The sequence below is a fragment of the Chenopodium album genome, chromosome 27 (genome assembly GCF_948465745.1).
Source record: "Chenopodium album chromosome 27, dcCheAlbu1.1, whole genome shotgun sequence".
Taxonomy (NCBI): Eukaryota; Viridiplantae; Streptophyta; class Magnoliopsida; order Caryophyllales; family Amaranthaceae; genus Chenopodium; species Chenopodium album.
The window spans coordinates 30410857-30428073 of record NC_137860.1 but is presented as its reverse complement, the minus strand read 5'-3'; the positions used below and the strand labels follow the sequence as shown (position 1 = coordinate 30428073).

Genomic DNA, 17217 nt, shown 5'->3' with positions numbered 1-17217 from the left:
GCATTAAAAATACTCATGAAATTAGAATTTTGATAACATTATCTGTAATATTTTTGTTCTTCCCTGATTATCATTGTTTTAGGAATGCATCATAGTTGAGGGTGTTTTATACTCTACCAAGTAGTTCTTAACCTTTATTTGATCAATTTGAGTAATTAGGGTTAATTAGGGTTGAACTCCCATTTAGAATTTTCAAGTTAATCATTTGGAGAAATCATGATACTAGAGTTACATCATGCAAAATTTACTCTGTATTTTTCTGTAATTAGGACAAGTTGTTAAATTTTGCTCACATGTTTTTGATTGTGGAAGATCTGATAGTCTGATACCACTAATTATCAGCTGAATATTGTATAATCTTTAATATACTAGGATGGCTAACGTGCGCATAGTCAATTAGTTAGTCATGTGCAGGAAAGTCTTCCTATTCGGCCTTATGTTAGAAGCATTAATAAGGAGAATATGTAAACTAATATTTTAGGTGTATAAATATCCACACACTTTTTTCAAGAGTTAAAATATAATACAATAGTAAGTAACGAGGGGAGATAAATGAATAAATATTTTAGAGAGTATAATTGTCCAAACACTATTCATAAGATTATCTCAAACTTTTAAAAGGTGGGATTATTGAATGAATTTAGTTTAACATGTTGGTTGCTCACCTTCTTGACCATTTATCGAAAACAGTTCGATTTTTTGCTTGTTTGTGATCTTTTCATAGATGCATAGCAACTTAAGAAGAATTAGGAAGATGAAAAATGTCAAGTAGCTTGTAGAAATTGCTTTAAAAATGAATAATGGAATTTCAATTCAATTTTTGGGATTTGTTGATGAAACTTGACAGGTTTTGGCGTATTTGATTTCTAGCACGTTGCCTGAAAATGCTGAAATCATATTTCTGTTATACTTGTAGAAATAGTACTCAAACTAGTATATTCTTTCTTGTTAATCAATCAATTTTTATCAGTTAGATGCAGGTGGGTTGATTCTTTCAAACTCTTGAAGTAGTTTTGGTGGTTGATGAAACAATAATGTTATTAAAGGTTAAGTCCTACTCCCTCAATCCCTTTTTGTTTGCCCCTTCGTCAAACGGAGCAAATATTAAGGGACAAAGGTGTAACATCCATGGAGTTTGCCTTGTGGTTGTGAATTAAAGCAGTCGCAGAGGTATACTGTTTTACTCCAAAATTTTCTGGATATATATTGTAGTAGTGTGAAACTTATCATGGTTGAATGTAAATATTTGTGTGATACTAAACCCAGGTTTATATGGTATATTTGATTATAAAAAAATACACATGTTTTGTTGCAAACATTCTTCTGTTTGGTTATGCTTCCTGTTTCAGTATGCTGCATTCATCTTCCTATGATGTGGAGTCCATGGTGTACATGTGTGTATCCATTCAATGAATGAACATATATTGCTGAACCTACTTGCTTCATACTAAATGGTTCCAACAGATATAGAAAGCTTTATGTGTTTTTTTGTATTTAGTCGTGGTTGTTAAAGAAACTTGTTTCCCATTTATTATGGACCAACTAATTATAAAATCTAAAGGAGGGTGTTTGGTTAGTGGGAATACTGAATAGAGAATGGGAATGGGATATTATATCCCATTCATAATAAAGTCCCATGTTTGTTTGGTGGTTATGAGATAATAATGTTAATCTCTATAGTTTTTATTTCATTTTTCTCTTTTCAACTCCATTTTCTTTTTTTAATGGGATTATTCTTTCAAGAGATGCTTGGGGTCTGATAATATTTATTTCTTAAGGTTTGGTACTACTGTGAATTTCTTCCACTTTGAAGTTAAAGTAAGTTTTTCTAACTACTTGATATCATTACTTATCTGTTTGGAACCATTAAATCAGTTCTAAGGGCGCATTTTGGTTCCCTGAACAAGATTTATAGAAAGAGATTATAGAGTATAATGTTAGACAGGAAGCTAAGTATAGTAGGATCATATTTTAACCATCAGTGTGTATGTTTAGATCATAATTTCATCAGTGTTCTTATTAATTTGATACTTTACTCCCCTTATAGGACAGAATGATCAATATAATAACCTTCAGTAGTTGTCAGATTTGTTGTTTTTGGGGAAGAAAGTAGGTGTACCTTGTTTTATTAAAGGAGATAATCATAAGTTTGAATGTTTGATACAAGACTTAGAATTAAAAAATTATACTCATGAATATGAATGTAATCCTTTGGTCTTTTTTATAAGAAAAAATATAGACTGGACCGTATGCTTTTATTGGGGAGATTATTTTACACTTCTTACTGTCTTAGTGATCTTTAGAGAACCAAAAGCACATAATAAACAAAAATAAAATTTTAAAAAATAGTTCATGTCCCTTTCTGAAGTTTGATCACATGGATAAATTAGACTGTTTTTTTTAATCACCGATCATTTGTTAAATTATTTGGTGGTAATCTTCTCCATGTTCTCACCATTGCTTTTCCTAGATATTCACTAATAGGGAGTCCTTCATTTGCTTTATCTTAGTTTAGTATATCTGGTAAAAATGTGGATACCTTTGTTAATATACTAGCCTTGGTTTATATAGAATGATAAGACATTCTTTTCAACTGTATGCAATTAGAAACTAATACTCTCAAATATAGTTGTAGTATGGGGCTTCCCTACAAACAATTTCTCATGGTTCTCTGTGCCACCTCTCTCTTCTGTAACTGTCTTCGGTCCTCCTTGGCTGATTATCACATGGAGACTGATCATTTAGCATTACTTGAAATCAAAGCCAAAATAACTGATGATCCTTTAGGTGTGATGAGATCATGGAATGACACTGCCTACTTTTGCAAGTGGCATGGGGTTACTTGTAGTAACCGGCATAAAAGAGTGACTGGACTGGACCTTCAATCGTTGAAGCTTACTGGTTCCCTTTCTTTACATGTAGGAAATTTAAGCTTTTTGAAGCAGTTGCAGCTCCAAAATAACAGCTTTACAGGTTCAATCCCTTCTGAAATTGGTAATTTGCATAGATTACAGTATCTCTTGTTTTCTGATAATTTATTTCAAGGGGAAATCCCTGAAAGTATATCTGGTTGTTCTAGCCTTGTTGTGTTGGATGGCTCAAATAATAGGTTGAAGGGTCAGATTCCACCCAAGCTTGGTTCTCTGTCCAAGCTTCAAATTCTTCAATTGTCAATAAACAACCTGACAGGAACCATTCATCCGTCTCTGGGTAACATATCGTCCCTACTTAAACTCTCCATTGGTAGAAACAAATTGGTTGGAAAACTCCCAGAAAACCTCGGCAGACTGAAAAACCTTACCTCTCTCTCATTCTTCTCAAATAACTTATCTGGTGTTGTTCCTCTCTCTGTTTTTAATCTCTCATTCTTGACTACTCTAGATTTGGGAGAGAATCACTTTGAAGGGAGCCTTCCTTCAAATGTAGGCAACATGCTTCCGAATCTCAGGTACTTCTCTATACACAATAACCAGTTTACTGGACTCATTCCTTCTTCAATATCAAACGCCTCAAATTTAGAAATTCTTCAACTTAGCTCCAATAAACTTCAAGGGCAAGTTCCTTTTCTAGAGAAACTAGTTATGCTTTCCGAGCTTTTGCTTTTTGACAACCTCCTTGGTTCTGGCCAAGTTGGTAGCTTGAACTTTGTTTCTTCTTTGGTCAATGCCACCAACCTAAATGTACTTGACTTGAGTCAAAATTCTTTCAAAGGCAATTTTCCTAGGATTATCTGCAGTTTCTCAATGCTTACATCATTTGTAATAGATAATAATATGATAGGTGGAGAAATTCCAAGTTGTATAGAAAACCTGGCCGACTTGCAGCTGTTTAATGTGTGGGGGAACCAACTCTCTGGTGTCATTCCTCTGAGTATAGGAAACCTTCATTACCTAGAAGAATTAGATTTTAGTTTTAACCGGCTATCAGGCTACATACCATCCTCAATTGGAAACTTAACTAGGCTTAGTGTCCTAAGCTTATCTGCTAATAGTTTTGAAGGCCACATACCTCCTACTATAGGGCTCTGTAAATACCTGCTAGCTTTGGATCTCTCCTACAACAATCTTACTGGTAGAATACCTTCAGAACTTTTTAGTCTTTCTGCACTATCTACTGCACTATATCTGAATGATAACAACCTAAGGGGCCCCCTCCCTTTAGAAGTTGGGAAACTGAGTAATCTAGGTGCTTTAGATGTCTCTGAAAACATGTTGTCCGGTGAAATACCAAGCACTCTTAGCTCTTGTGTAGCGTTAGAATTCCTTTTTATGGGGGGAAATGCTTTCCAAGGTGTTATTCCTCGTACCTTGGAGACTCTGAAGGGTCTTAGTAAGTTGGATTTGTCACGGAACAATTTATCTGGTAAAATTCCAGACTATTTGGGGACATTCCAATTGCAATTGCTTAACCTCTCATACAATAACCTTGAAGGCGAGGTTCCCACTGGTGGAATCTTTAAGAATGCAACTGGTGTTTTAACAACCGGTAACATAGGGCTCTGCGGAGGTCTACCTGAATTAAAGTTGCCAAAATGCAACTTTAACATCCAGAAAAGAAGATTGAGACAGAAAATGACTATAATATTAGCATCTCTTTCTGGGTTTTGTGCTGTTTTATTGCTGGTTTTTGTATCAGTATATGTCTTTTGCTGCAGAAAGAGAAACAAGGAACCCATAACATCAGATGATTCAGAATTTTCTCTTACAAATTTGTCCTACAAAAGCCTTGTAAAAGCCACAAACGGATTTTCTTCTGAAAATATATTAGGCAGCGGCAGCTTTGGGACCGTATACCTGGGAAGCTTGAACCATGGTAGGAAAGTTGTTGCCATTAAGTTGTTTAAACTAGAGCACCATGGTGCTTCCAAAAGTTTCATCGTTGAATGTGAGGTACTCCGGAACATTAGACACCGGAATCTTGTTCAAGTTATAACAGCCTGTTCAAGTCTTGATTACCAAGGCAAGGATTTCAAGGCTCTTGTCTATGATTATATGGTAAATGGGAGTTTGGAAGATTGGTTGCACCCAAAAATCAATAGAATTAATGGCGCAAACTATGCTTCAAGAAACTTAAATCTTCAGCAAAGAATCAATATTGCTGTTGATGTTGCTTTAGCCTTGGAGTATCTTCATCATCATTGTGGTGTATCCCTAGTGCACTGTGACCTGAAGCCAAGCAATGTTCTCCTTGATGATGATATGGTAGCACATGTCAGTGACTTTGGGTTGGCAAAGTTTCTCTCAAAAAGCACCAGTGACATTAATTCCAATTTATCTAGTTCTTTGGGAGTTCGGGGAACTATTGGTTACGCTCCTCCAGGTAACTAACAATCCCTCTCCCCATCCACGCACTTACATTTAGTTCAGTAAAATTGGGACTTCAGATGGACTTATGGAGCATGTAGTTACCTCATTTTCATGATCATAACATTTACATGAATTGTTATTGCAGAATATGGTTTGGGAAATGAAGTGTCCATATATGGCGATGTCTACAGCTTTGGGATACTTTTACTGGAAATATTTACAGGAAGGAGGCCTACTAATGACATGTTAAAAGGAAGCTTGAGCCTTCACCACTTTGTGAAAGAAGCCCTACCTGACAAAGTAACCGAGATTTTAGATCCATCTCTTCTTGAAGGCTTAGTAGAAGATGAAGAATATAACTGTATGATGTTAGAGGCTTTGATTTCTATACTTGGCATTGGACTTTGTTGCTCTGCTGAACTCCCACGAGAAAGGTTGGACATGAGTGACGTTGCTGCAAAGCTCTCTTCAATGAAGAACAAGCTCCCAAGTTATGCAAATCGCAGAGAGAGGGACAATATTATTTCGTATTCATATGGCAGAGGACCAACTGATGCTCCCAGGTCCTGATAAGAATGGTGGAAAATCAGTGATTTTTTGGTCCAATCCTATGAATGCTGCTATTAAAGGTTAATTGTCTTACCTAGAGATAAATGATGCACAACTTTCTGAAGTCATGCTGCAAAGGTTCCTGGAAGTTGTTTTCTGTTTTTCTGTTCACTGTTCTTTGAACTTCATGTCTTTAGTTTTGCAAAAACTAATGTAGATTGTGCATTGTTCAAGTGACCTCATGAAAAACAAACATATCAATGTTATATTATACTCCATATTCATAATAATATTGATTGACTTTCCTAGATCTTCTAATTTTAAATCTTCAAGTAAAGTATATAAAACATAACATATCATGTTAGGTTTTATTAATTCACCTCAACGAGTAGTTTATTTACTTCAATTATTGTATTTTTTACTAATATACAACGAAAAATATTTATGATCAAAGCAATGCATTAACAAACGTGTACATTTAAAATAAGAAGATTATTGTGAAATGGAGGAAGTATATATTTCAAATGTGCAAATCTCAAGTAACCTTTGTTTACGAAGGCTTTCAATCCTCTCCTTAATTTGTCAAATCAGTGGCGGCTGAGATTGACCATATCAATCCAAAGCATATCAATCCAAAGTATATTTCTTTATTGACTTTTTTCCTCCAAGTTGGAATGTTGGATCAATAATTAATTTTTTTTTTTTGAAATCTTAAGGCCTGTTCACATTTACTAAGTTGAACTGAACTGATTAGAGCTAAACTGAACTGATTGGAGCTGAACTCAATTGAACTGAGCTAAAATGAATATTTTATGAGGGAAATAAATTAGGAGCTAAACTGAACTGAACTGATTGGAGCTGAACTCAATTGAACTGAGCTGAAATGAATATTTTATGAGGGAAATAAATTAGGAGCTAAACTGAACTGAACTGATTGGAGCTGAACTCAATTGAACTGAGCTGAAATGAATATTTTATGAGGGAAATAAATTAGGAGCTAAACTGAACTGAACTGATTAGAGCTGACTGAACTGAACTGAAATTAAGCTGAAGTGAATAGGCCCTTATAATTTCAAAAAATATACTTCCTCTGTTTCTTTTATCACGCTTGCCAATGCAAAACTTTAACGATTAATAACTTTAATCCTCCATAAGTAAAAATTACAAAAGTTATATAAGTACTTATTGAGACGAATTAAAAAAGATCTCACATGAATATGTTTATCCTTACTATTCACAAAAGAGGGTCAAAGGAGGGGTGGTGAATAGTGAAAAAGTCAAAATGGATCTTGACTTGTATTTGTATGATTTTGGATATAAATTTTTTTTTTTTTTTTTTTTGACAAAAGAGCTATCAAATAAAAGGAACAACAACCAAAAAAACAACAGTCAACCCAAAAAAACTAAAACAGAAAATACAACAACTGACGACGTCGGGCACAACCAGCCAACCAGTGAGCAGGATTGACCCACAAACGAGGAACCTTTTGAACCTGGCAAACTAAAAAAGACTGAACCGAAACCCGCAACTCCTGAATGAGCCACCAAGCAGAGATTTCCATTGAACCAGAAGGAGGAAGAAGAGCAAGGAGGGCAGCACAATCTGTATAAATCCGGATTTATAAATTCGTAAAGGGATTTTGGATATAAATTTGTTCGTTCATAAAGATGATCATCAAATCTTCTCATAGTAGTGAAGAATTCTATGATTATGCAGAGAAGATGTTTCACCTTGATGTAAAAAGGAAATTAAACCTAGGTATACAATAGCGGCGACAGTGGAAGCCTTTGCGGCTGCCATTTGAGCTCTGCATAGCCCTCAAGCAAGGGCACCATTGATGAAAAAGTATAAAGTTGAGAAAAAAAATATAGCGTTGAATGTAACAGTAAGGCTTTAAGGGGTCGCTTGTTTCGCTGGGGTGGGGTCGGAAAGGGGTGGCGGGGAAGGAGGAGGGCTATTTCAGGGGGTGGGGCTAGGGAGGGAGGTGAACCACAGGTGATTCGTGGTGGGCTGGTGGCTTGTTTGGATTTTATTTTTATTTACTTTTTTTTTAATTTTGTTTTTTAACCAATCATGTGTTGACACGTGTTAGATAATCTAGAATAAAGAGTTGTTGACCGATTAGGGATGGTTAGAAGAAAACTCACATCAAAGATGGGATTAGTGCTAAATAATCGAAAGTTGAGATTATTAAAAGTAAATCGGACAAAGTTGGGACTATTAAAGTGTATTTTTTCAAACATTTTATCCCAAACTTTATTGTAGACAACCCTCGAGTAACACATTTTTTTAGGGAATTTATATGTTATTCATGTCGAGTAGCTTGGATTTTCTCTTTTTAATGTCAAAAGAAGGTTTAAGAAATCAATCTTTTTTATGAAACAAAAACTTTTGTATACACCCGGTTTACACTAATATTATTGTACATCGAGCAGTATAAGGGTAACTTTTACCTAACTTTAGGGTAACTTTTTTATCTTTTTTTGGGTAACTTTAAACATAATACAATTTTTATATAAATAGACAACAAGAAAAGTTTTATAATGGTAATTTAATTACACTCAATCACTAATAATTGATTTTTTGTCATTTAAAATGTGATTTTTTACTAATAATTTTTATTTGTATTGGATTACTTTTATGCATATTATGGTAACTTTTATTCATTTTAGGGGTAACTTTTGATCACTTTAGTCATGGATGTACAATAATTATTGTACACCCGATTTTTTTAAAAGTTTGTAATGAAAAAAGAAAAAAAGGTTTAAGAAATCAAAATGACTTTGACTTGTTGACCTCTAATCCCTGTCTTTGCTCTTGCTCTCAATCTAGGGTTTTAGAAAACCCTCTGAATTCAAAGGTACCCAGAATCTCTCATCAATGGACTCTGAGAAGAAGAATCTCGAAGATACAATAGCACCCTCTTCCGTTTTGACTTATCTTGATCCACTTTACTGGTTTGGTTTCCATCCTCTGTTTCTAGTTTTAATTTCACTCTAAAAATTCTTGCTCAATTTTATTTCATCTAATTAAATTTCTAAAATTTTCTTTTAGGAATGATAGATTTGCTAAGGAAGAACATTATGAATGGCTTAAAGATTATTCCCATTTCCGGCACCTAATTTTGGAGAATATTCAACCTAATTCCTCTGTAATTTCTCTGTTTCATTATTTTTAAAATAGTAATTTTCTGAAGGGTTTTATTTTTTAAATTTCTGGGTTTGATATGAATTTGATGAGTTTTATTTGTTCAATTTTAGGTTTTGGAATTGGGTTGTGGAAATTCCCAATTGAGTGATGAAATGTATAAAAATGGGATTAAGAAAATCACTTGCACTGATTTATCCCCAATTGCTGTTGAGAAAGTGCAGAAAAGGTTGTTGTTGAAGGAATTCAAAGGTTTGTTCTTTTCTTTGTGGGATTTTCTTCCTTCAATGTTACAATCACCTTGCTTGCTGTTGTGAATTCTTTGCCAATGTTGTCATTTAGCCAACACATTGTTGTTGAAAGCTTGCTTCTTTAAGTTTGTCCCGGATTCGGATTGTGGAATTGGTTTAAATTTATAAGCCTATTGTCCTTGAGTTTGTATAATGCTATTGATTTTTGGTGTGAACAAATATATAACCTTCCACGGACATGATCGGATATTTTTAAGGTGTACATCATTTTGTGCTTATGCAATATGTTGTTGCTAATTGTTGCCTTTCATTAAAATTCAATGTCAAGCTGTTTATCTTGATTGATTATGAAGATATTTTGGTTTAGCAGTACTGATTGTTGCACTTTCTTGCCCCCTTAATCTTAACTTTGGATGATATGTGCTGCCTTAAATGTCAGAGATAAAGGCCATGGTTGCGGACATGCTAGACTTGCCTTTTCCAGATGATTCTTTTGATGTGGTTATTGAGAAAGGAACAATGGTGAGAACAATATTAGTAGCTTAGCCCTAAGTATTTCGTTTGTAAGTGCAATTGGCTTTTAATTTGCTAAGTTTGGATATACTTGTCATTCAAGGATGTATTGTTCGTGGACAGTGGTGATCCATGGAACCCAAAAGCTGAAACCGTTAGCAAGGTCATGGCAATGCTTCAAGGCATCCATCGGGTCTTGAAGCCAAATGGTATCTACATATCAATTTCTTTCGGGCAGGTAGTACATTCAAACTTTGGTTCACTGAATTATATAAGCTCTAGCATGGATTTTTCTCTTCTTTATTTCTTAACTTTCTGCTGCAGCCACACTTTAGACGTCCATTATTTGAAGCTCCTGATTTTACATGGTCAATGAAATGGAGCACCTTTGGTGATGGATTCCATTATTTTTTCTACACTCTAAAGAAGGTTAGCTTAATTGCTTTATGTTTTATGAAACAGGTATGGTTTTAAATGTGAGAATATAACCAACATTTATTTTCTGAAGGAATTTGTTACACATTCCTATAACCCGCATTATGAGTCTATTCTAATTTATAACACTTGAAGAAACAATTTCTTAAGATAAGGTTATTTTGTATAAGCTCTTGGAATATATCACCTGTTATATTACTCAGATTTGGTTAGAAGATAGATACAGTGCCAAGTGTACAACACAACCATCATGAAAACTTGCATTAATTTTTGTCCAATATGAACATACTCATGTTTGATGTTGACTTTCCGATTTGAGCAATTGAGGTGAAATGGAGAATCAAAGTAATAAACTTATAGAACACTTGTGACTAGAATATGAGGAGGATAGTAGACAAGAGGACTTGATTTGTGTGTCATAGAAACCTGTATACCACTTTACCGGCACATGTCATTCATATTATTGGATGTAGGTTACTATGTTTCACTTAAACTTGCAATAATTAGCTAGGCCAAATGATGCTACCTTTTCTTTCCAATATGCAGTTTGAATCCCATGAGACTGCATCCTTTCGAAAATGATCCTTTAAATTTTGATCATGCATAATTATGTTCAGCTCTATTATTATGCTAATTTTTCTAAATGCAAGTGAATTAAGTTTCTATGCAAACCACAGGGCACAAGATCATTGAATAATTATCAACCTAGTGAAAGGCTAAACCTTCCATCAATCTGCTTGTATCAAGATGAATTGGAAGGTGAAGATTTCTTATTCAGGACCAACATTGATGAACTGGAGGACAACTAAAAAGGTGAAGTGATCAAGAAGCAGTGTCGTTGTAATAGGGTTTTTTTTTTGCAATCTTATTCTCTTGTTAACCTTTCTAATGGTGATCATGAATTATGTTTTGCATAAAATCATTAGTCCTTATTTGCTCAAATGATCGGGCAGATCTTATTACACTTGCGTGATCCATAGCAATATAGCATTAGGAATTGCCCTCTAAGACGGTGTCCTATTGTTTTCTTTTATCAAGGGGTCATTTGGTTGGAGCTTTTGGAATGGAAGTTAGAGTTCATTCCATCCATTTTATTGTTTGGTTAGACATTTTAGGAATGAATCTCATACAAGAGGGTTCTAACTCCAAAAAAAAAAAAAAAAAACAGTAAATTTCTTTCTCCAAGTTTGTACCAATAGACGACTACTTGGCACTTCCCCATTACCAATTTACTTGTATTACATTTTAAAAGTAATATGAAGTAGATATCTTCCTTTTCCAGTTTAATACCTTAATACAGTGGCCTATCTACATCTTACATGTATTTCAAATACTCGTGAATTTGAAGGAGTTTCATCCTGAATTTTTAGCTTCTCGGATTTATATTTCCTCTTCTTGAAGGGCAATTCACATGTTTCTGACACGAGGTTTAGTGCCAACAATAGTTAAAGTGGTATACATGAATATTGCAAAAGTCAAATTGATACGCGTAAAATAAAACAAAGGTTGTATGTCATATACATTTGTATCACATAATAAAGTTACAATATAACATCCATACGACCATATTCACCATAATTCATAAGCAAACACAAATACATTGACCCCCCCCCCCCCCCCCCCCCCCAAAAAAAAAAAAAAAAAAAAAAAAGTCAAGGTGGACTGGAGGATGTGCTCGGGTATAAATACACAATATAAAACTAGTCTCACCAGAAACAAGTGAATTGAGCTAACGAGTCCTTCAAAAAAAAGTTAACGAGTCAAAACCTAGTATCTCCGACAAAATTAAGAAAATCATCATCTCTATATCTTGTTATTTCAGATTACATGGATGATAGCGAGGCCGAATGCGACTACTATTCGTACAACTCCAGCGATGACGACGACCTTGAATTTGACGATATTAAACCCGATCATCAATCTCATTCTCTCCCTTCGTGTCAGGTCCCGTTTTTTCTTTTCTCTTTTATTACTCGCTCCGTTCTTTAAAGATTGTTACCCTAATTTCTTATTTTAATCTGATCCAGCATCAACGTACTACACTACATATATTGAGATGATCATGGATTTCACGCCTCATTTTCCTGGGTTTAATCAATTATTCCCTATTCATATACTTCTTTCGTGTTTCGTCCCTAATACTATTTCGACTCATCTTTATTGTCATTGTCAATATTGAATGAATGTTTTAACTTTTGATCACAGTACGCCAATGTGACCTATTATATTTAGGGACGTAGTTGGTTTTATTTTAATTAATTTATTTATTTTAATTTTATTTTTTCTCATTAGCAACTCAACTTAGACCAATCAGTGATTCAGTATGTTGCTTTTAAGAGACTATACTCGAAATCTCAAAAAATAATATGATATGTATATTATCTTACTATACTAAAGTTTTTTTTTTTTTTAATTGTATTGCCATTACTTAAGTCCATAGTTAACTTGGGGTTTGACTTAAAGAAGATAATTTTGATATTTTAGTCTCGTTAGTATCATATATTAAACTACTAATTAACAAATAGTTCATATGAAAAGTGATAATTAGGTAATTGATCTTGACAAATTGGCTTAATTGACTTTAAGTAAGTAGTGGAAATAAAGGCTCTTTTTAGAATAAAGCTTTATTTATTTTTTTTTCCACATATTATTTTACTATATATGTACGTAATAATAAGAATAAGGGCCAATCAGAAGTGTTTTTCTAGTTAGATGCCTTTCTTAGGAGAAAAAGCTAAGCACAAAATGACAAGTTGTTGAATTGAAGAAGCAAAGTTGAGCTCTACTTTTATGTAGTGTAATTTAAAAAGAGTTGGAATAGTTTGTTCCACTAAGTCTTTTCCACTTACATTACTAAAAAAGTATCTCTAATAGCATTTCAAATTAAGGTAATCTCCCGTTCTTTAACAATTGCAACATTGGATGGTACTCTGTATTACTAATAAACACGTGGCCTACCTGCTTTTGGTAGGTAGCGTGTTATTTTTTTTTTCTTCCAACTTGCTTTGCTAATTCATTGATTAATCTTGGAAGTTTGAAAATCGAACAAAAGTTCTAAAGTTGGTCATTCTAGCCTCCATGGACTTCTGCCTTGAAATTAAATTCTCTTATGAAATTCTATGAAAAAACAAAACTCATTGGAGGCTGCTAAACGTTAACAACAATGGCAAAGGTCATCCCTTTTGCTGTTTATCTGTTATTTTTGTAAACAATATTAGGAATTGAAACTCTTTTCTGTTTTTCATTATTTGCACAAGGATGATCTGATGTACAAGAATTTATTTATATATGCTTGAATCGGTCAATACATGCCAATTGATATTGGAACTACCAACAGTCTAATGATATTGATAGGGATTGCATTTGATTTCCTATATTCTGGTTCATGCAGGTGATTACAAGCGACTCTCTATTAGCTGCACAGGTATACCTTACCCTTTAGTTCTTTCTAACAAGTTTATATTTTGATATAGTATTTCAAATTCCCTGTTTTAATTTTAGGATCACTTCTGTTTTTATGTCAGTGGGATGTTTTACAAAGAGTGATGGACTTACTGATGGTGGGAGTACACCATGCTCGTACTTTACTTATTCATTACCATTGGGATGTTGATAAGCTAGTCACTGTGTTTGTGGAGAAGGGCAAAGATCACTTGTTTGCAGAAGCTGGAGTTAAAATGATTAAATGCCCTGATCTTGGCACCTACTTATCACCTTCTTCAACCCTCTTCTGTAATGTATGCATGGAGGATGTTCGGTACAATGAAACAACTCAAATGGATTGCCAACATTCATTTTGCAACAATTGTAAGTACTCTTATTTCACTAAACTTGGTCAATAGTAATATGCATTTATTTACTTGTATTCAAACTAATGACCAATTATGGTCTACATTGCTAATGAAATTTATCTGTTTTGTTGGCATGAAGAGTAGCACTCCCATGAATCAGATTTTTGTAGTCCAATCTCAGGGTAATTTGTGATATTTTGTGTATATGATTTTCTTTACTATATAGGAATGTAACTTTACCTGATATCGGACCACAATGCCAAGGATCGACTAGGAGTTCCTATTATCTTATACATTTGGGACTAGGATTTCATTTTGCTACTTTGTATGCTGTAAACTGCATTAGCAAAATCAAAGAAAAAACTTTGAAACATTGTTAACGCAATTTGTATACATTTTTTAATTACATGTTTATCTCTGCTACCATAGTTTTTTATTGTTCATATTATTAACTAATAGCGCTATTATATTTATTGTACTTCGTATATGCTTTTTAGGCTGGACAGAGCATTTTATTATGCAGATAAGGGAGGGTCATAGCAGGCGAATTAAGTGCATGTCACACAAATGCAATACAATATGTGATGAATCTGTCATACGAAACCTAGTAAGCAAGAGAGATCAAGATCTAGCAAAGAAATTTGATCGATTTCTACTAGAATCATACATTGAGGAAAATAAATTGGTGAAATGGTGTCCGAGTGTTCCTCATTGTGGAAATGCTATACGTGTTGAGGGTGATGTGCTATGCGAGGTGGGATGTACATGTGGGTTACAGTTTTGTTTTAGCTGCTTATCAGAAGCACACTCTCCTTGTTCATGTTTGATGTGGGAGTTGTGGACAAAGAAGTGGAAAGATGAATCGTTGAACGTAAATTGGATTAAAGTTAATACGAAGAATTGTCCAACATGTCGTAAGCCTGTGGAGAAGAATGGAGGCTGCAATATTGTCAGATGTGTGTGTGGAAAGCCTTTCTGGTGAGTTTGCTCCGCTTTTTTATTCTTATTGTCTTTTCATTTCTTAGAATTTTGAACGAGTTCCAATTAGAAGGCTAGGCAACCAAATGGTTCAATGAAGTATTTACTCGATTATAAAACTTATTGTAACTTTTTGTTACAACATAAAAAGTTAATGAGGTGAAGAGAGTATTTTAAAGATATAGTACAGAATTAGATATGCTCTGTGCTATTATCGACTTTGCTAAGTGTTTGTTTAATGTTGTTTCTAATAGTTGGAAGTGTATGCAAGCAAGGAGCTACAACCATGCCTGTGGGCGTTATGTAGACCCAGACGATTCAGTTGAGCTTATAAGAAAGACCCTCTACCGATATAGGCACTATTACGAAAGGTTTAAAGCACATAGAGATTCCTTAAATCTTGAGACTGAACTAGAGAAAACAGTAAGAAAGAAGATATCCTTTTGTGAAGAGGAGACAGGGCTTCGAGACTTTAACTGGTTGGAGAAAGGAATGTGTGTATTATTCAGGTCAAGACGGGCTCTATCATACTCGTATGCCTTTGCCTTTTACATGTTTGGAGATGAATTATTCAAGAATGACATGAGTAAACGAGAGAAAAAGATTAAGCAGAATCTATTCGAGGATCAGCAACAGCAATTCGAGGCTAATGTTGAGAAGCTCTCAAGGTTAGTAGAAGAGCCATTGGACAAGTGCTCTGTAGATGAAGTCAAGGCTATAAGGTCAAAAGTGATTATTTTGTCTAATGTTGTTGGCAAGTTCTGCAAGAGCATGTAAGTGCTGCATTTTCTATCGTCACTTACAAGCATGTTTCGTGTTTTTTCAAGCTTAAATTCCAATGCTAATCTTGTTTTAACAACAATGATGTAGGTACGATTGCATTGAAAATGATTTACTAGGCAGCCTTCGTTGCAATATTCATAATATCGCGCCTTACAGATCAGATGGAGTTGAGAGGGCATCTGAGCTTTCTGCTAGCCTGACTAACATGGGCAGTCAAGGCATACCATCAGAGGAAGAGATAAATGGTAAATAGATTGGTCAATTTTTTCCCTGGTACTTAAATAGGGTGTCTTTTTTTTTTTTTTTTTTTAATGTAATCATTGACAAGTACAAAGGAGTAGATCATATTAACCATATTGTACATGCTTAAAATTCACAATATTAAGATGATAGCCTGAGCTTAGAATGGGTAGATTTTACATTGTTACAGAGGTGTATAATTAACCAACTTTTGATGGTTTTGTAGGGTGTATGGTGGAAATTGATGAATCTCCAAAATTTGAAAAGTCAAATAAAAGGTTGAAGGCGAGTTGATGCATGCTAGATTGAGCAATAGTTGTATAGTGCAACAAGATTCAGAGATTTCTTGTGATGAATTCATCCAAAGAGTTCTTGATTTTTGATTAATAAAGGTTTGCGCTTGCGCATTGAAAAGGAGCCAAGAAAATCATGATTGTAAAGATTGAGGATTATTTTATCTTTAACTCCATCAATAAGGAATTTATTGTCGCATAAATAATATAATTAACTAAAGAGTGACAATTGGTAGTAATTTAGACGTGATTTGATCCTACATTTTCAATACCTATCCTCACATTGACTTTAATAAATTAAGGCCCTGTTCTCTTCACCTTAAAAAAATAATATTAAGTACAAATAATTTCAGTTCAATAAAATTAATTTCAGTTCAGTAAAAATAATTTCAGTTCAGTAAAAATAAGTTCAGCAAAAGCCAAACCCTCATTGATAGCATATAGTTCAGCTGCCAGGGGAGATATCACATTGTATTTGCAAGAAAATCCAACCAGCCAAGTACCATCAGTGCGCCTGATCACCCCTCCTCTAGCAGCAACTTCTTTGTTAATCCAGGCACCATCTGAGTTCATCTTTGTTAAGCCAAGTACCAAGGAAATAGGGGGAATAGCAAGATGTGGCATGTTAATGCCTTTCAACCATTAACTGCAAAGTTAATCCTCAACCAACTTACATAAAAAGCAAAAGCCCCAATGAACAAAATAAGTAGCGTGATTAAAAGACATGAATAGAAGAAATACCAAGAACAGGACAAGCAATCATTATAAATTCCTACCACAACATAATTTGCAAGTATCGGGGAATAGTCCATATAAGCCAAGCAAATGCATACCATGCATCGATCACACACACACACACACACAAACTGCTTGAGCATTGTCTTCCAAAGTGAGGGGAGTTCTACCCTGAGTACATTTGTCACAGAATAC

The 17217-nt window shown here is 34.3% G+C and overlaps 3 protein-coding genes across 3 annotated transcripts; all 3 read left to right on the top strand.

Moving 5' to 3' along the window:
- The first annotated feature begins 1971 nt into the window (after positions 1-1971).
- On the top strand, positions 1972-5898 carry LOC145621152 (uncharacterized). Its single transcript, XM_081675883.1, has 2 exons — positions 1972-5319; positions 5452-5898. Exons 1-2 carry the CDS (start codon positions 2598-2600, stop codon positions 5874-5876), a joined length of 3147 nt encoding a protein of 1048 aa, XP_081532009.1. The 5' UTR covers positions 1972-2597; the 3' UTR covers positions 5877-5898.
- Positions 5899-8687: 2789 nt separating this feature from the next.
- Positions 8688-11170, top strand: LOC145621026 (uncharacterized). The gene is made up of 7 exons (XM_081675763.1): positions 8688-8813; positions 8911-9007; positions 9117-9255; positions 9694-9776; positions 9871-10005; positions 10092-10196; positions 10880-11170. The coding sequence occupies exons 1-7, from the start codon at positions 8737-8739 to the stop codon at positions 11009-11011; spliced, it is 768 nt and encodes a 255-aa protein (XP_081531889.1). The 5' UTR covers positions 8688-8736; the 3' UTR covers positions 11012-11170.
- Positions 11171-11951: 781 nt separating this feature from the next.
- LOC145620359 (putative E3 ubiquitin-protein ligase ARI1) lies at positions 11952-16474 on the top strand. Its single transcript, XM_081675024.1, has 7 exons — positions 11952-12146; positions 13594-13626; positions 13727-14009; positions 14491-14971; positions 15226-15744; positions 15842-15999; positions 16221-16474. The coding sequence occupies exons 1-7, from the start codon at positions 12030-12032 to the stop codon at positions 16286-16288; spliced, it is 1659 nt and encodes a 552-aa protein (XP_081531150.1). The 5' UTR covers positions 11952-12029; the 3' UTR covers positions 16289-16474.
- The last annotated feature ends 743 nt before the right edge of the window (positions 16475-17217 follow it).

Bases quoted from the DNA above. Each gene is read 5' to 3' on its own strand.
- LOC145621026 (XM_081675763.1), top strand. From the start codon at position 8,737: ATGGACTCTGAGAAGAAGAATCTCGAAGATACAATAGCACCCTCTTCC. The intron at 9,256-9,693 runs GTTTGTTCTTTT...CTTAAATGTCAG, and splicing joins GTTGTTGAAGGAATTCAAAG to AGATAAAGGCCATGGTTGCG. The intron at 10,006-10,091 runs GTAGTACATTCA...TTTCTGCTGCAG, and splicing joins TATCAATTTCTTTCGGGCAG to CCACACTTTAGACGTCCATT.
- LOC145620359 (XM_081675024.1), top strand. From the start codon at position 12,030: ATGGATGATAGCGAGGCCGAATGCGACTACTATTCGTACAACTCCAGC. The intron at 14,010-14,490 runs GTAAGTACTCTT...TATGCTTTTTAG, and splicing joins ACATTCATTTTGCAACAATT to GCTGGACAGAGCATTTTATT. The intron at 14,972-15,225 runs GTGAGTTTGCTC...TGTTTCTAATAG, and splicing joins GTGTGTGGAAAGCCTTTCTG to TTGGAAGTGTATGCAAGCAA.
- LOC145621152 (XM_081675883.1), top strand. From the start codon at position 2,598: ATGCAATTAGAAACTAATACTCTCAAATATAGTTGTAGTATGGGGCTT. The intron at 5,320-5,451 runs GTAACTAACAAT...TTGTTATTGCAG, and splicing joins TATTGGTTACGCTCCTCCAG to AATATGGTTTGGGAAATGAA.